Here is an 18,790-nt window from a genome sequence, read left to right as displayed (position 1 = left end):
TAAACCTGGGTAGCACTAGGCTGGGTGGTGGTGGTATATAAACCTGGGTAGTTCTAGGCTGGGTGGTGGTGGTATATAAACCTGGGTAGTTCTAGGCTGGGTGGTGGTGGTATATAAACCTGGGTAGTTCTAGGCTGGGTGGTGGTGGTATATAAACCTGGGTAGTTCTAGGCTGGGTGGTGGTGGTATATAAACCTGGGTAGTTCTAGGCTGGGTGGTGGTGGTATATAAACCTGGGTAGTTCTAGGCTGGGTGGTGGTGGTATATAAACCTGGGTAGTTCTAGGCTGGGTGGTGGTGGTATATAAACCTGGGTAGTTCTAGGCTGGGTGGTGGTGGTATATAAACCTGGGTAGTTCTAGGCTGGGTGGTGGTGGTATATAAACCTGGGTAGTTCTAGGCTGGGTGGTGGTGGTATATAAACCTGGGTAGTTCTAGGCTGGGTGGTGGTGGTATATAAACCTGGGTAGCTCTAGGCTGGGTGGTGGTGGTATATAAACCTGGGTAGCACTAGGCCGGGTGGGGGTGGTATATAAACCTGGGTAGCACTAGGCTGGGTGGGGGTGGTATATAAACCTGGGTAGCACTAGGCCGGGTGGGGGTGGTATATAAACCTGGGTAGCACTAGGCCGGGTGGGGGTGGTATATAAACCTGGGTAGCACTAGGCCGGGTGGGGGTGGTATATAAACCTGGGTAGCACTAGGCCGGGTGGGGGTGGTATATAAACCTGGGTAGCACTAGGCCGGGTGGGGGTGGTATATAAACCTGGGTAGCACTAGGCTGGGTGGTGGTGGTATATAAACCTGGGTAGCACTAGGCTGGGTGGTGGTGGTATATAAACCTGGGTAGCACTAGGCCGGGTGGGGGTGGTATATAAACCTGGGTAGCACTAGGCCGGGTGGGGGTGGTATATAAACCTGGGTAGCACTAGGCCGGGTGGGGGTGGTATATAAACCTGGGTAGCACTAGGCCGGGTGGGGGTGGTATATAAACCTGGGTAGCACTAGGCCGGGTGGTGGTGGTATATAAACCTGGGTAGCACTAGGCCGGGTGGGGGTGGTATATAAACCTGGGTAGCACTAGGCCGGGTGGGGGTGGTATATAAACCTGGGTAGCACTAGGCTGGGTGGGGGTGGTATATAAACCTGGGTAGCACTAGGCTGGGTGGGGGTGGTATATAAACCTGGGTAGCACTAGGCCGGGTGGAGGTGGTATATAAACCTGGGTAGCACTAGGCTGGGTGGGGGTGGTATATAAACCTGGGTAGTTTTAGGCTGGGTGGGGGTGGTATATAAACCTGGGTAGAACTAGGCCGGGTGGGGGTGGTATATAAACCTGGGTAGCACTAGGCCGGGTGGGGGTGGTATATAAACCTGGGTAGAACTAGGCTGGGTGGGGGTGGTATATAAACCTGGGTAGAACTAGGCTGGGTGGGGGTGGTATATAAACCTGGGTAGAACTAGGCTGGGTGGGGGTGGTATATAAACCTGGGTAGAACTAGGCTGGGTGGGGGTGGTATATAAACCTGGGTAGAACTAGGCTGGGTGGGGGTGGAATATAAACCTGGTAGGAACTAGGGGGGGTGGTATATAAACCTGGTATGTATGGGCATCTGGCTGTTTGCAGTAATACAGGAGGGAACCAGGGTACTACAGAAACACACTGATATGAAACCATGACTCGGCCCAGGAGTTTCTCCTGCTTCAGATGACAGGATAAGGAAAAACTCCAGGCCCTAATTCTACTAATGTTTTTCAAGCTTTTCCTGACCACATGACCTGACTGTTTTATGCAAAGTCTCTTATGAGACAACATGTCTCTGTATGATAAAATAAACTGAAGTGTGTATGTGGGCTAACCACGCCAGAGACATGGCTGTGTTGGGTACCTTCTCTATTTCCCGGGCCTTGGATCCGATGGCCAGCGCTCGACGCTCCTGGAAGTCATCCTGGGTCTTGGGGGTCTCATCGATGGGGGGCAGGCCCTCCTCACGGTCCCACTCTTGGATATGAGCCTCCTCCTGGGGAGAGAGACAGAGAGAGATGGTGGCCTGGTCACTCCGCTGTCTGAAAGAAGGATTTATGAATACCGATTCATCCCAAGCTTTTATATTCATTATTATCCAAGTGTCTATTTTAAGTGTTCAATTTAAGACAAAAACCTAAACTTTTTTAAGCATAAAGTCCTTCTGCATTGTCCATTCTGCTATCAATGCTAGTGAATCGATATGGGTGATCCCCTCAAACAGTGTGGTCATGTCCAGAGAGTCCAAAACACACACAGTGCTCTGGTCAGCATCGAAGTGGAGCATTCCCTCCTTTTAGGGCTCAGCTAGACTCTGCATATGTGCATCATGGGAAAAGTTCAAATAAACCCCAAAACAACAATGAGATGTTAACATTGCATTAAGTACGGTGATCAAATCACACAGCAGAGCTCCAATTAACCCTCTATAGTAGAGAGAGATCAGCCAGCCAACAGTATTACACCCCCCCCCCCCACTGGGTATAACAGTCTGGCCCAACAGCGCTGGCCCCAGCCCCAGGGGTCAGAGACTAAGACAGGGAGAAACGAGGAGAAAACAAGGCCAACTTAGATCATTGCTTCTATACTGCTGGATCTCTCTCTCTACCCCTCTCCCTCTGGATCTCTCGTCTCTCTCTCTCTACCCCTCTCCCTCTGGATCTCTCCGTCTCTCTACCCCTCTCCCTCTGGATCTCTCCGTCTCTCTCTCTACCCCTCTGGATCTCTCCGTGTCTCTACCCCTCTCCCTATGGATCTCTCCGTCTCTCTACCCCTCTCCCTCTGGATCTCTCCGTCTCTCTCTCTACCCCTCTGGATCTCTCCGTGTCTCTACCCCTCTCCCTCTGGATCTCTCCGTGTCTCTCTCTCTCTCTACCCCTCTGGATCTCTCCGTGTCTCTCTCTCTCTCTACCCCTCTGGATCTCTCCGTGTCTCTCTCTCTACCCCTCTCCCTCTGGATCTCTCCGTCTCTCTACCCCTCTCCCTCTGGATCTCTCCGTCTCTCTCTCTACCCCTCTGGATCTCTCCGTGTCTCTACCCCTCTCCCTATGGATCTCTCCGTCTCTCTACCCCTCTCCCTCTGGATCTCTCCGTCTCTCTCTCTACCCCTCTGGATCTCTCCGTGTCTCTACCCCTCTGGATCTCTCCGTGTCTCTACCCCTCTCCCTCTGGATCTCTCCGTGTCTCTCTCTCTCTCTACCCCTCTGGATCTCTCCGTGTCTCTCTCTCTCTCTACCCCTCTGGATCTCTCCGTGTCTCTCTCTCTCTCTACCCCTCTGGATCTCTCCGTGTCTCTCTCTCTCTCTACCCCTCTGGATCTCTCCGTGTCTCTCTCTCTCTCTACCCCTCTGGATCTCTCCGTGTCTCTCTCTCTCTCTCTCTCTACCCCTCTGGATCTCTCCGTGTCTCTCTCTCTCTCTCTCTACCCCTCTGGATCTCTCCGTGTCTCTTTCTCTCTCTACCCCTCTCCCTCTGGATCTCTCCGTCTACCCCTCTGGATCTCTCCGTCTACCCCTCTGGATCTCTCCGTCTACCCCTCTGGATCTCTCCGTCTACCCCTCTGGATCTCTCCGTCTACCCCTCTGGATCTCTCCGTCTACCCCTCTGGATCTCTCCGTCTACCCCTCTGGATCTCTCCGTCTACCCCTCTGGATCTCTCCGTCTACCCCTCTGGATCTCTCCGTCTACCCCTCTGGATCTCTCCGTCTACCCCTCTGGATCTCTCCGTCTACCCCTCTCCCTCTGGATCTCTCCGTCTACCCCTCTCCCTCTGGATCTCTCCGTCTACCCCTCTCCCTCTGGATCTCTCCGTCTACCCCTCTCCCTCTGGATCTCTCCGTCTACCCCTCTCCCTCTGGATCTCTCCGTCTACCCCTCTCCCTCTGGATCTCTCTGTCTACCCCTCTCCCTCTGGATCTCTCTGTCTACCCCTCTCCCTCTGGATCTCTCTGTCTACCCCTCTCCCTCTGGATCTCTCTGTCTACCCCTCTCCCTCTGGATCTCTCTGTCTACCCCTCTCCCTCTGGATCTCTCTGTCTACCCCTCTCCCTCTGGATCTCTCTGTCTACCCCTCTCCCTCTGGATCTCTCTGTCTACCCCTCTCCCTCTGGATCTCTCTGTCTACCCCTCTCCCTCTGGATCTCTCTGTCTACCCCTCTCCCTCTGGATCTCTCTGTCTACCCCTCTCCCTCTGGATCTCTCTGTCTACCCCTCTCCCTCTGGATCTCTCTGTCTACCCCTCTCCCTCTGGATCTCTCTGTCTACCCCTCTCCCTCTGGATCTCTCTGTCTACCCCTCTCCCTCTGGATCTCTCTGTCTACCCCTCTCCCTCTGGATCTCTCTGTCTACCCCTCTCCCTCTGGATCTCTCTGTCTACCCCTCTCCCTCTGGATCTCTCTGTCTACCCCTCTCCCTCTGGATCTCTCTGTCTACCCCTCTCCCTCTGGATCTCTCTGTCTACCCCTCTCCCTCTGGATCTCTCTGTCTACCCCTCTCCCTCTGGATCTCTCTGTCTACCCCTCTCCCTCTGGATCTCTCTGTCTACCCCTCTCCCTCTGGATCTCTCTGTCTACCCCTCTCCCTCTGGATCTCTCTGTCTACCCCTCTCCCTCTGGATCTCTCTGTCTACCCCTCTCCCTCTGGATCTCTCTGTCTACCCCTCTCCCTCTGGATCGCTCAGTCCTCATTTCCTATTGTCCTTTAAGGGGCTAGCTTGGGGACTGGGGATGCAGAGAGCTGGCTACGCTTGATTAAACATTATGGAGAGAGGAAGCAAGTTAGTCAAGTCGCATTAGTGACCCTACATCATTCAAAAATAAGACAAATATATGAAAACGGGGATCACGGAGCCAAGCGTGTAGGCGGAGTGGGGGGCAACCAGGAAGAGAGAGAGTGGGGCTCTAAAAGATATGATGTGATTGGCCAAAATACCAATTAGTGGAAAAAATATCCGAATTGGGCTGCCTGTGTAAGCACAGTCAGACTCTCTTTCTCTCCCAGTCCCACTTCAATGTATAGCCTTTAAGAACACATCCCAGATCTGTGTAAGCCTGAGCAGTTACCCAGGGAGACATGGTGCCTGTGTGTGTCTGTGCTCTCCTAAGGATAACTCCCAAAAGCAAGAGTGTTTGTTGAACCTACACGGTCTCCCATTAAAATGAGTTTACTAATGGCAGAGCTCTTTGATCTTGGCTAAGGTTCTGGGTTCTAAACCAGGGAGAGAGTGGAGGAGGGGAACACACCGCCTGCCTGCCTGTCGTGACCAGATCAAACAGAGGGTTGGAGGGGTGGAGAGGGAGGGATGGAGGGGGTCGCGGGACTCTCACTAAAAAAATACTTTCATCACAGAGGGTTTATTGGTGCGCACACACACACACACACACACACACACACACACACACACACACACACACACACACACACACACACACACACACACACACACACACACACACACACACACACACACACACACACACACACACACACACACACACGATCTCCAAGGGAGGTACCGTGCGCCTTCCGATCTCTGAGGATAAAGTTCCAGAAAGTGTTTGGCTAGGTTCAAACGGTTGTCTAAATGTCAACCCAAATCAAAGATGATTCTACCCAGAGTATACAGCAAATATTTACTGACACAACTGGCATCAGATGTTTCACAGCACTAACAGTTCTAAGATGTTCCAGAATCATTTGTCAAGAGGTTTGTTTGTTAGAGATGATATGATGAAACAGAGACCATAGTTAATGTAGCGTCACTAGCGTGCCAGGCAGCTCTGTGTATTCAGTATGGTGGAGCATCAGGCAGCTCTGTGTATTCAGTATGGTGGAGCATCAGGCAGCTCTGTGTATTCAGTATGGTGGAGCATCAGGCAGCTCTGTGTATTCAGTATGGTGGAGCATCAGGCAGCTCTGTGTATTCAGTATGGTGGAGCATCAGGCAGCTCTGTGTATTCAGTATGGTGGAGCATCAGGCAGTTCTGTGTATTCAGTATGGTGGAGCATCAGGCAGTTCTGTGTATTCAGTATGGTGGAGCATCAGGCAGCTCTGTGTATTCAGTATGGTGGAGCATCAGGCAGTTCTGTGTATTCAGTATGGTGGAGCATCAGGCAGCTCTGTGTATTCAGTATGGTGGAGCATCAGGCAGTTCTGTGTATTCGGTATGGTGGAGCATCAGGCAGCTCTGTGTATTCAGTATGGTGGAGCATCAGGCAGCTCTGTGTATTCGGTATGGTGGAGCATCAGGCAGCTCTGTGTATTCGGTATGGTGGAGCATCAGGCAGCTCTGTGTATTCAGTATGGTGGAGCATCAGGCAGCTCTGTGTATTCAGTATGGTGGAGCATCAGGCAGCTCTGTGTATTCGGTATGGTGGAGCATCAGGCAGCTCTGTGTATTCAGTATGGTGGAGCATCAGGCAGCTCTGTGTATTCGGTATGGTGGAGCATCAGGCAGCTCTGTGTATTCAGTATGGTGGAGCATCAGGCAGCTCTGTGTATTCAGTATGGTGGAGCATCAGGCAGCTCTGTGTATTCAGTATGGTGGAGCATCACACATTCACTATCCCATGTCCCCATGGGGAGTCTAGTTCCACTCAGTCAGTACCGCTTCAGTCGTCAAGAGAAAGGCAGAGGAAACAGCCAGCCAGTCTCTCTGTCTCTCCTCCCAGTTTTTAAATAGCAATAAGGCACCTCCGCGTTGCGTCGTGCCTAAGAACAGCCCTTAGCCGTGGTATATTGGCCAGATAACACACCCCCTTGGGCCTTATTGCTTAAATAAACCACACACTGACATGAATTAAAGCATGAACAGCTAACTATAGTGGTGAATCTTCCTTTTTGTACAGCCCCCCCCCCCCCCCCCCCCCCCCCCCCCGCTGCATCAGCAGGACTCACCTTAGTGGACGCTGTGCTCTGAGGTGACCCGTCCTGAGAATGACCAGGGGGCCTGTCTTTGTCTGGAAAGGGAGAGAGAAAGAAAAGAACAGAGTCAGAGGGATTCATTCAGAACAACACACCTCGAGCCAGTACAATGGAAAAGACCACTCAGTGTATAGTGTGATCTTATTGGGGGTAATAAAGGTGTCTGACATGTTCTGACACCGCCAGGTAGGTTCCTGTGGGGGGGGGGGGGGGGGGGGGGCAGGGGGATACACCACAGCTGGTCTACACCGCCAGACAGCCTCCACCCGGCACACCGCCAGACAGCCTCCACCCGGCACACCGCCAGACAGCCTCCACCCGGCACACCGCCAGACAGTCTCCACCCGGCACACCGCCAGACAGTCTCCACCCGGCACACCGCCAGACAGTCTCCACCCGACACACCGCCAGACAGTCTCCACCCGACACACCGCCAGACAGTCTCCACCCGACACACCGCCAGACAGTCTCCACCCGACACACCGCCAGACAGTCTCCACCCGACACACCGCCAGACAGTCTCCACCCGACACACCGCCAGACAGTCTCCACCCGACACACCGCCAGACAGTCTCCACCCGACACACCGCCAGACAGTCTCCATCCGACACACCGCCAGACAGTCTCCATCCGACACACCGCCAGACAGTCTCCACCCGACACACCGCCAGACAGTCTCCATCCACCATTGCATTGTATCTTTGTCCAGCTCCTGTTATTATTTGGGATGTGTTTAAACCTCTTTGTACTCCTCTCCATCCAGGCTTGTCCCCTCCTATCCCCTCTGCACTGATCAGATCCTGTTATTATTTGGGATGTGTTTAAACCTCTTTGTACTCCTCTCCATCCAGGCTTGTCCCCTCCTATCCCCTCTGCACTGATCAGATCCTGTGGATGGTTGCATAATAAGTCTAGGGGGAACTGCATTAGGAGACACCCTGCAGGCTAGTCAGACTGAATTGCATGCCCTCATTCGCCCGCTGGCACTCTCCTCTTTCCGTCTCTCGCTCTCTCTGACCTGTGTTGCCAGAGGCTTGATGCCCAAGCAGCATCGATGCCCAGTGGGCACCACCGCAGGCGCCATGGTCAATTACCCATTAGTCCCATGTCTGTGTCACTTCAAACACCATGCTCAGAGACTCCCAGGAGAAATTCAAATGACATGCTGGTTCCATATTTTATTAAGAGGGTCCCTTCTCCCTGCACCATTACATTATTCAGATAGAGTTGAGTTCAGCAGTCTGATGGAGGACATGTTCTCAATGACATCTCTAGTGGAGAGATGTGTGACTGTGTCAAATCCGTTGGCCGACTTTGTGGGTTGAACAGAATTCATTTCCATGTTATCAAAAACACTCCATAAATTCCATGAATGTGAAAGTGGGAGTGAGAAAGACCAGAGAGAGAGAGAGAACCTGTGGGTGGAGGATATTAGTTTTGTCTTGCCCCTGGAAAAGGTTTGACAGAGCCAACATGGTGGCCAGTAACATCCATCTCCCACACTAACATGTCGCCCCACACAGCAGTTCTATCCATTAGAGAGAGTAGACACCCTACTCCTTCCTCTATGTCTCTACACACACAACCCTGACAGAGCTTTTATGATCCATAACAAAGTGGCAGAGAGAGCGTGAAGACGGCAGGCCAGCCGACCAATTAGCAACGCTCTTTCTCAGGTTACCTCAGCTGAAACAGACCCAGCAGTATAAAGACCTTCACAGAAAACTCTCTCTCAGGTTACCTCAGCTGAAACAGACCCAGCAGTATAAAGACCTTCACAGAAAACTCTCTCTCAGGTTACCTCAGCTGAAACAGACCCAGCAGTATAAAGACCTTCACAGAAAACTTTAAACCTCGATCTGGACGTAGGGTGGGAACGTTGGTTCACGGTTAAACCTCATTCTATATCTCAATTCAACGTTGAGGTTCAACCTTGTGGGAGTTGGTGTTTGACCAAGGAGCTAAAGAGCCATTTCTCCATACTACATCCTTGATTAGATCGCTAGTGTGTCACTAAAAACACAGGATAGAAGTCTTATGATGAAATAACAGTAATCCAGCATTGATTCGGCAGACACATTTCTGTTCATGATATAAGCTACAGTAACTGTTTATTCTCCACACTAAAACACACTATAGTCTCTAGAACCCATCCTAGTTTCCTCTCTTCCCTGAACTTACCAGACATCCTGCTCTGACAAAACTCTCCACACCCCGAGAGACCATGGAGAAGAGAACATGGACGTCACTAAGACTATAATCACACAGGCCACCAGCCGGCTGGGAACGGCTCCTGTCGACTAATGAGCTACTATAGATGATCATTATGGCTGTTAGAACCAATACGTGGATGACGAGGAGCAGAATCAACATGCTCAGCTTTCTTTCAGCAGAAGAGACAATCACACCTATGGCTGATTCACACTATAGGACGAGCCAAACTGGCCGCTGCTGGCTCCAGAATGTCCTTTCCAGCTCGGTTCCAGCGACTAATGTGGATGTGAAACCGATCCGGCCCAGTTGGACCCTAGATTGTGAATCAGGTAGGACCGTACGGAGTGTAAAGAGAGTTAGTAGTCCATGCTGCACACTGCATGCTACTATGAAGTAGTGGACTCCTAAAGCTGGGCCTGTAACACAGGGCACCACTGACCCATGGGAACTTGTCCACGGGCCTGTTTGGGGAACAGCCACCCACCCCAGGGCTGCTCAGCCACAGGGGTACCAGAGAGCGCTTCAGGATAGTCCACACAAAAAAAGCACGCCATGACATCATCAGATGGGGACGACAAGATTAAACTACAGAGGCTGAGGATCCCCCCCCCTGGTTCCAATAATGTAGTGGGGTCAAAATGTCAATTCACAGGGCTGTCATCTGTCTAGTGGACCAGTTCAGCTGGAATCACAGATCTTCATAAGCTGCTGAGCTAAATGCTACCCAAGAGGAACATGATGGGTGGGGGAGGTACTTACTTTTCTGCTGGGCGGGGTGGGTGAGACCCTTGCCTCTGTCAGGAGAGTAGCTCTTGCTACTGACGGTGGAGCCGGACCGGCTGTGGGGGGAGGGGGGGACGTCTGCTCTCAGGGGAGGCAAGGGGCCTTTCCTTCTGTAGGTGTAAGAGACAAGGGGGATTTTAGTCACTTGTAGATGCTCTTAAGAGTGACTTATAATCAGTACATTCAACTGAAGATGGTAAAGGGTCAAATAACAGAAGACAAGATAGAAGATACACAGAGAGAGAGAGAGAGATCTTCACATATCTAGAGTCTAAGCGGTACCGATGCATCAAGTCTGATACCAACAGGCTCCTTCCCCCTATATATATCTACCTCCATCACTCCAGTATCCCTGTCACCTTACCCCTATACATATCTACCTCCATCACTCCAGTATCCCTGTCACCTTACCCCTATACATATCTACCTCCATCACTCCAGTATCCCTGTCACCTTACCCCTATACATATCTACCTCCATCACTCCAGTATCCCTGTCACCTTACCCCTATACATATCTACCTCCATCACTCCAGTATCCCTGTCACCTTACCCCTATACATATCTACCTCCATCACTCCAGTATCCCTGTCACCTTACCCCTATACATATCTACCTCCATCACTCCAGTATCCCTGTCACCTTACCCCTATACATGTCTACCTCCATCAATCCAGTATCCCTGTCACCTTACCCCTATACATATCTACCTCCATCACTCCAGTATCCCTGTCACCTTACCCCTATACATATCTACCTCCATCACTCCAGTATCCCTGTCACCTTACCCCTATACATATCTACCTCCATCACTCCAGTATCCCTGTCACCTTACCCCTATACATATCTACCTCCATCACTCCAGTATCCCTGTCACCTTACCCCTATACATATCTACCTCCATCACTCCAGTATCCCTGTCACCTTACCCCTATACATATCTACCTCCATCACTCCAGTATCCCTGTCACCTTACCCCTATACATATCTACCTCCATCACTCCAGTATCCCTGCACATTGTAAATATGCTACTGGAACTGACCTGTATATAGTAACCTTACCCCTATACATATCTACCTCCATCACTCCAGTAACCCTGCACATTGTAAATATGCTACTGGAACTGACCCCGTATATAGTAACCTTACCCCTATACATATCTACCTCCATCACTCCAGTAACCCTGCACATTGTAAATATGCTACTGGAACTGACCCCGTATATAGTAACCTTACCCCTATACATATCTACCTCCATCACTCCAGTATCCCTGCACATTGTAAATATGGTACTGGAACTGACCTGTATATAGTAACCTTACCCCTATACATATCTACCTTCATCACTCCAGTAACCCTGCACATTGTAAATATGGTACTGGAACTGACCTGTATATAGTCACCTTACCCCTATACATATCTACCTCCATCACTCCAGTATCCCTGCACATTGTAAATATGGTACTGGAACTGACCCCGTATATAGTAACTTACTTACTCATTTCTTGTGTGTTTTTGGTCTACCTCATGGTTTTAGTAATACATTGTTATTGATGACTGCATTGTTGGGGTTAGAGGAGCAAGAAAGGCATTCACTGTACTGGTGTATGTGACATTAAAACTAACACTATATATCCAACTGAATAAGTTAGTAATGGATAGTAGTACCAGACAGATACATACCCTCTGTCTAGTTAGTAATGGATAGTAGTAGTAGTACCAGACAGATACATACCCTCTGTCCAGTTAGTAATGGATAGTAGTAGTAGTACCAGACAGATACATACCCTCTGTCTAGCTAGTAATGGATAGTAGTAGTAGTACCAGACAGATACATACCCTCTGTCTAGCTAGTAATGGATAGTAGTAGTAGTACCAGACAGATACATACCCTCTGTCTAGCTAGTAATGGATAGTAGTAGTAGTACCAGACAGATACATACCCTCTGTCTAGTTAGTAATGGATAGTAGTAGTAGTACCAGACACATAACCTCTGTCCAGTTAGTAATGGATAGTAGTAGTAGTACCAGACAGATACATACCCTCTGTCTAGTTAGTAATGGATAGTAGTAGTAGTACCAGACAGATACATACCCTCTGTCTAGTTAGTAATGGATAGTAGTAGTAGTACCAGACAGATACATACCCTCTGTCTAGCTAGTAATGGATAGTAGTAGTAGTACCAGACAGATACATACCCTCTGTCTAGTTAGTAATGGATAGTAGTAGTAGTACCAGACACATAACCTCTGTCCAGTTAGTAATGGATAGTAGTAGTAGTACCAGACAGATACATACCCTCTGTCTAGTTAGTAATGGATAGTAGTAGTAGTACCAGACAGATACATACCCTCTGTCTAGTTAGTAATGGATAGTAGTAGTAGTACCAGATACATACCCTCTGTCTAGTTAGTAATGGATAGTAGTAGTAGTACCAGATACATACCCTCTGTCTAGTTAGTAATGGATAGTAGTAGTAGTACCAGACAGATACATACCCTCTGTCTAGTTAGTAATGGATAGTAGTAGTAGTACCAGATACATACCCTCTGTCCAGTTAGTAATGGATAGTAGTAGTAGTACCAGATACATACCCTCTGTCTAGTTAGTAATGGATAGTAGTAGTAGTAGTACCAGACAGATACATACCCTCTGTCTAGTTAGTAATGGATAGTAGTAGTAGTACCAGACAGATACATACCCTCTGTCCAGTTAGTAATGGATAGTAGTACCAGACAGATACATACCCTCTGTCCAGGTTGAGGATGGCCTGCATCAGGGTGTCATCACCCCCCTCTGGGACCACAACAGACAGGGAGCGGGGTGCAGGGTACATCCCCTGAGCCCTGACGGTGGGGGGAGGTGGTGCTGCACGGCCACTGCTTCTGGGTGGAAAGACAATCACACATCAAGGACCATATCTCATCAGCAGACTGTACACATCAGCTTTAATACTGGAGGTACTTGGCAATTAAAGGACTAAGGTAAACTAAGAGGTTAAAAAACAGTACATCAGTGGAAGCGGTAGACTATATCTTAACCAAAGGTCACCACCACTTTGCATACTGGTATATAAAAGGTAGGAGGGGAATGTCTTGGAGTCTTGGTCACTAGCCTACATCTGCTGTTCATCAAAGCTTTCCATCTGCACTGTGTCAGAGCGATTAAGCCTGACTTTAGAGGGACTGCTCAACAAGACTGCTTCAACAAGACTGCTTCAACAAGACTGCTTCAACAAGACTGCTTCAACAAGACTGCTTCAACAAGACTGCTTCAACAAGACTGCTTCAACAAGACTGCTTCAACAAGACTGCTTCAACTGTCTTTGGACGGCGGTCACTGAGCACTAAGTATCCAGTAGTCCCACTCCACTCAGAGAAACCATTAACCTTCTCTGTTGATCTCCTGCTACATCTGGGTTAAGAAGGGGCCGTCCCTCGACACAAGACCCTCCTGTCAAGATGTTGAAGGGTTTATTTAGATAACTCCTCCCCTGGTCACGGTGGATCAGCACGGGAGCCTGTAGTGCTGCCGGGACAGACACGGACAGGAGGGGTGACCCCGTGGTTGTAGGGGTGAAGGTCGGAGACCAGTGAGACAGGCTCCTAGACAGGGGAGCGCCGGGCCGAGGTAGATGGTATACAGATGAGGTACCGTAGAGACGACATACCACCACAGCAACAGAACACCACCCTGGTCACAATATGAGCACCAAACCTGAAGAATTTTTACATTTCCTCTCATGTCTGACATTGTAAAATGAGGGAAAAGTACTGCTACAGATTAGGACTGAAAATCCACAAGATAATCACATCATGAATCAATTCTTCTTCCAAAATGTATTGGGACAGAAACGTAACCAACTACATATTTATCTAAATATCTTTAGGCTAAATGGTATTTCTAAGTGGTTTTAATGACTCTGTTAAAACTCTACCGTTGCTCTCTGTGCAAAGGCTAAGCCCTCGTAGTTTTATCTTCCTAAACACACATCTGTGTTAGCAGCAGTAAAACCAGGAACATTAGTTTACCCTCCAGCCCTCTCTCTCCTCTCCTGTTGGGACTGTTGATCCTCTCTGGTTTGTTGCCCTCGCTGATTATGTGCCTCCTATACGACAGGCAGTAGAATGACCCAGCCAGGCAGGCCAAGGGGCAGGAGGGGGTATAAACAAATGATAGGCACCTGGTCTCAGCGACCCCAGCCTGAACCTCATCTCCCCTCGTCCTCCAACCAACCAACCAGCAGCTTGGAGTGACCGACCTCACAAAACTTTAATGACCCAGGGGACGCATCCCAAGTGGCCCCCTATTCCCTACATAGTGCACTGTGAGCTCTGGTTAAAAGTGGTGCACTATACAGGGGAATGGGTACCATTTGGAACGCAGACAGGGTGTTGTTTGAAGGGTACCTGACCTCGTCTGACCCCATTTGTGCTCAAAGCAAATGGCCACATGTGTCTTTACTGCCGATATTACCCCTAAATATTAGCCTGCTACTTTCACCTCCCTCTTCTGAACTGTAACTGTGACCCCCTGGCTGTTTAACAGTGGACTCTAACTGACCAAACTGACCAATGGGGTGAAATGAACAGCCTAGCTGTTGAATTAGAGACGGTTGTTCAAGTAGAACATATTTTGTTAAATTGCTGCTGTGTTGATTAAGTAAGGCGGTTGCTCTCACTCTCAAACCTGTGGTTACTGTAGTCTATATATATATATATATATATATATATATATATATATATATATATATATATATATATTGCAGTCTTTAACTCCTGTAGAATGCCTGAACGGACTTCAACATTACTACCTAAATATACATTATCAGTGATCACTAAAAGGAGAACTCAATCTAATGACTTTAGACCTGGTGATTATAGTTCAGGTCAAGAGTGCAACTGTATGAGGAATACAGTTTGAACATCAGTCAACTTCTGGTTGAATCAGACTAAGTAATCTCTCAGTCTCTTTATGCATCCTTACCTTTACACTGTCACGACAGGTAAATATGCCAAGACAAATAACAACGGCCAGACCTAACCTAACTAACCGGATTGCAGGGGGCCTCGGGGCGTGTGTGACTATCATAACCTCTCAACATTAACCTGATTTATCACAGTAATTACTTTCTCTATTATTTCACCTGAGGAAGTGAAGAAGGTGTGAGAAGAAAGAACCTACAGCCCTGAACACCTGGCCCTTAAAATAACAGATGAGTTCTGCTGCTGCATGTACCTCTCCTGACCCCGGGACAGTCACAGACCCCTGCTCTGTCACACTCTGGCCATCACCTTACAACGTCGTAGTGTAGCGACTGCCTTACACAGTTGTGACCAGCCCTATGTCCTGTTATGACTCCTGTCATAGTGATGGTGCTGTCCGGAGGGTCACTCAGTAGACGCCATGGTTATCCCTGTACCTTCCTTCACCTCTATCATGTCAGGTTACACCAGACAGACTGAGACAGATAAATAGGGTTTTAAAGACTAGTTTGCAACCCCGGGCTGCAACAAGAAATGGTACGCTCATCGCTGTGCAGACCTGGGTTCAAATACCATTTGAAATCTTTTCAGTTTTGCTCTAGTCTGCCTGGAGTGTCAGATGGGTGGGGTTTTCAGTTTTGGGACTATTTTATGGAGCCATTCAGCCAGGCAAAGTTCAATCAAGCCCAGATAAAATATTTGAAATTAATTCAAATACCATTTGAACCCAGGTGTGGCGTGGTGTGAAAGCAGAGCGGCAGCAGTAGACCCTGAGGTGTTTGTGTGTTTCTCTCCCAGTCCCAGGAGAGCGCTTTGTGAGCAGAGAAGTGGACGGGGCCCGGTGGCCCAGACCTGATGCGCATGTGATCATTCTCTGGTACTATGTAAACATTTCACACAGAATGAGACACACAGATATGCAAATCAATACAAATCAATACAGACATGACATGGGCTTCAGTCTACTGGGCTGATTGGGGAGGCTGTGTCAAAAAGACGGGTTGTCATGGTAAACAAGTGGTGCAACAATGCCATCTTCTGGTCACTTAGATAATGACAGTGCATCATTTTTTCCCGGGGGATGGGTGGGGTTCAAGAGAGCTACTTGTAGTGAAACAGAAGGGTGATCCGTTTGGTTATACAAGGTTAGACTACTTGAAGATTAAACTCCAATTCTCCTGATGAAAGTTTCAAAACAAATATCCAGGAGTGTGTGAGAGTTGTGCCTACCTGAACTCCATCTGGCGTGTTGTGTGGGGGTCCTCTCTAGGAGGTGGTCTAGAAGGGTAGGGGTACGGCTCCTCCGGCTAGAACACAGACGCAGGGAATTACTTTTATTGTTTCAAATTAACCTGCTTCTACATGGGGGGCTGGCAGTACTGAACAACATATCTATAGGTGTCCCATCCTGAGAAACACACTGTGATGCTGCTGTTGATTAGACAGTACTGGACAACATATCTACAGGTGTCCCATCCTGAGAAACACACTGTGATGCTGCTTGTTGATTAGACAGTACTGAACAACATATCTACAGGTGTCCCATCCTGAGAAACACACTGTGATGCTGCTGTTGATTAGACAGTACTGGACAACATATCTACAGGTGTCCCATCCTGAGAAACACACTGTGATGCTGCTGTTGATTAGACAGTACTGAACAACATATCTACAGGTGTCCCATCCTGAGAAACACACTGTGATGCTGTTGATTAGACAGTACTGAACAACATATCTACAGGTGTCCCATCCTGAGAAACACACTGTGATGCTGTTGATTAGACAGTACTGGACAACATATCTACAGGTGTCCCATCCTGAGAAACACACTGTGATGCTGCTGTTGATTAGACAGTACTGGACAACATACAGTTGAAGTCGGAATTTAGCCAAATACATTTACGCTCAGTTTCACAATTCCTGACATTTAATCCTAGTAAAAATTCCCTGTCTTAGGTCAGTTAGGATCACCACTTTATTTTAAGAATGGGAAATGTCAGAATAATAGTAGAGAAAATTATTTATTTCAGCTTTTATTTCTTTCATCACATTCCCAGTGGGTCAGAAGTTTACATACACTCAACTAGTATTTGGTAGCATTGCCTTTAAATTGTTTAACTTGGGTCAAACGTTTCTGGTAGCCTTCCACAAGCTCCCCACAATAAGTTGGGAGAATTATGGCCCATTCCTCCTGACAGAGCTGGTGTAACTGAGTCAGGTCTGTAGGCCTCCTTGTTTGCACATGCTTTTTCAGTTCTGCCCACAAATGTTCTATAGGATTGAGGTCAGGGCTTTGTGATGGCCACTCCAATACCTTGACTTTGTTGTCCTTAAGCCATTTTGCCACAACTTTGGAAGAATGCTTGGGGTCATTGTCAATTTGAAAGACCCATTTGCGACCAAGCTTTAACTTCCTGACTGATGTCTTGAGATGATGCTTCAATATATCAACATCATTTTCCTGCCTCATGATGCCATCTATTTTGTGAAGTGCACCAGTCCCTCCTGCAGCAAAGCACCCCCGTGCTTCACGGTTGGGATAGTGTTCTTCGGCTTCTCCCTTTTTCCTCCAAACATAACGATGGTCATTATGGTCAAACAGCTCTAATTTTTGTTTCATCAGACCAGAGGACATTTCTCCAAAAAGTATGAGATTTGTCCCATGTGCAATTGCAAACCGTAGTCTGGCTCTTTTAATGGCGGTTTTGGAGCAGTGGCTCCTTCCTTGCTAAGCGGCCTTTCAGGTTATGTCGATATAGGACTTGTTTTACTGTGGATATAGATACTTTTGTACCGGTTTCCTCCAGCATCTTCACAAGATCCTTTGCTGTTGTTCTGGGATTGATTTGCACTTTTCACACCAAAGTACGTTCATCTCTAGGAGACAAAACGTGTCTCCTTCCTGAGCGGTATGACGGCTGCGTGGTCCCATGGTGTTTATACTTGCATACTATTGTTTGTGCAGATGAACGTGGTGCCTTCAGGCGTTTGGAAATTGCTCCCAACGATGAACAAGACTTGTGGAGGTCTACAATTTTTTTTCTGAGGTCTTGGCTGATTTCTTTTGATTTTCCCATGATGTCAAGCAAAGAGGCACTGAGTTTGAAGGTAGGTCTTGAAATACATCCACAGGTACACCTCCAATTGACTCAAATTATGTCAATTAACCTATCAGAAGCTTCTAAAGCCATGACATCATTTTCTAGAATTTTCCAAGCTGTTTAAAGGCACAGTCAACTTAGTGTATGTAAACTTCTGACCCACTGGAATTGTGATACAGTGAATTATCGGTCTGTAAACAATTGTTGGAAAAATGACTTGTGTCATGCACAAAGTAGATTTCCTAACCGACTTGCCAAAACTAGAGTTCGTTAACAAGATATTTGTGGAGTGGTTGAAAAACATGTTTTAATGACTCCAACCTAAGTGTATGTAAACTTCCGACTTCAACTGTACCTACAGGTATCCCATCCTGGAACACACAATGATACTGCTGTTGATTAGACAGTATTTTGTTAAATATTATTTTCCAATCCTCTATATTTTGTATTTTATTAAGATTCCCATTAGCTGTTGCAAAAGCAGCAGCTACTCTTCCTGGGGTTCACAGCTACTCTTCCTGGGGTCCACAGCTACTCTTCCTGGGGTCCATGCACAAATGAAAGTGATTGACAGAGCATCTTCTACACAACATGTAATTCTTTATCTGAACACCAAGTGGCGTCAGAGGTTGAAAAAAACTCCTCATACAGTTGGCGGTGTATATAATGGATTTCTAGCTGTACTATAATCATATACCCTATAACTTTAGCATTGACTGTACTCTGACCTAAATTCAGTACTTCAATTAAATGCATTTATA

The 18,790-nt window shown here is 48.0% G+C and overlaps 1 protein-coding gene across 5 annotated transcripts in view; it reads right to left on the bottom strand.

Annotated features, from left to right (window-relative positions):
• The window catches only part of pphln1 (periphilin 1), a 29,987-nt gene that overhangs the window by 7,193 nt on the left and 4,004 nt on the right, over positions 1 to 18,790 (bottom strand). For 4 of the 5 annotated variants that reach the window (XM_038984308.1, XM_038984311.1, XM_038984310.1 and 1 more), the window contains exons 5-9: positions 16,159 to 16,235; positions 12,691 to 12,828; positions 9,920 to 10,053; positions 6,920 to 6,981; positions 1,889 to 2,020 (exon numbers count right to left, since the gene is read on the bottom strand). In XM_038984308.1, the coding sequence (XP_038840236.1) occupies positions 1,889 to 2,020; positions 6,920 to 6,981; positions 9,920 to 10,053; positions 12,691 to 12,828; positions 16,159 to 16,235 (543 nt within the window). The remainder of the gene's footprint in view (positions 1 to 1,888; positions 2,021 to 6,919; positions 6,982 to 9,919; positions 10,054 to 12,690; positions 12,829 to 16,158; positions 16,236 to 18,790) is intronic. The other variant, XM_038984313.1, reaches the window with a different exon arrangement.

This window comes from Salvelinus namaycush, unplaced genomic scaffold, assembly GCF_016432855.1.
Source record: "Salvelinus namaycush isolate Seneca unplaced genomic scaffold, SaNama_1.0 Scaffold229, whole genome shotgun sequence".
Taxonomy (NCBI): domain Eukaryota; kingdom Metazoa; phylum Chordata; class Actinopteri; order Salmoniformes; family Salmonidae; genus Salvelinus; species Salvelinus namaycush.
Note: the sequence above shows the minus strand (reverse complement) of the source record. Positions and strands in the feature narration are given on the sequence as shown.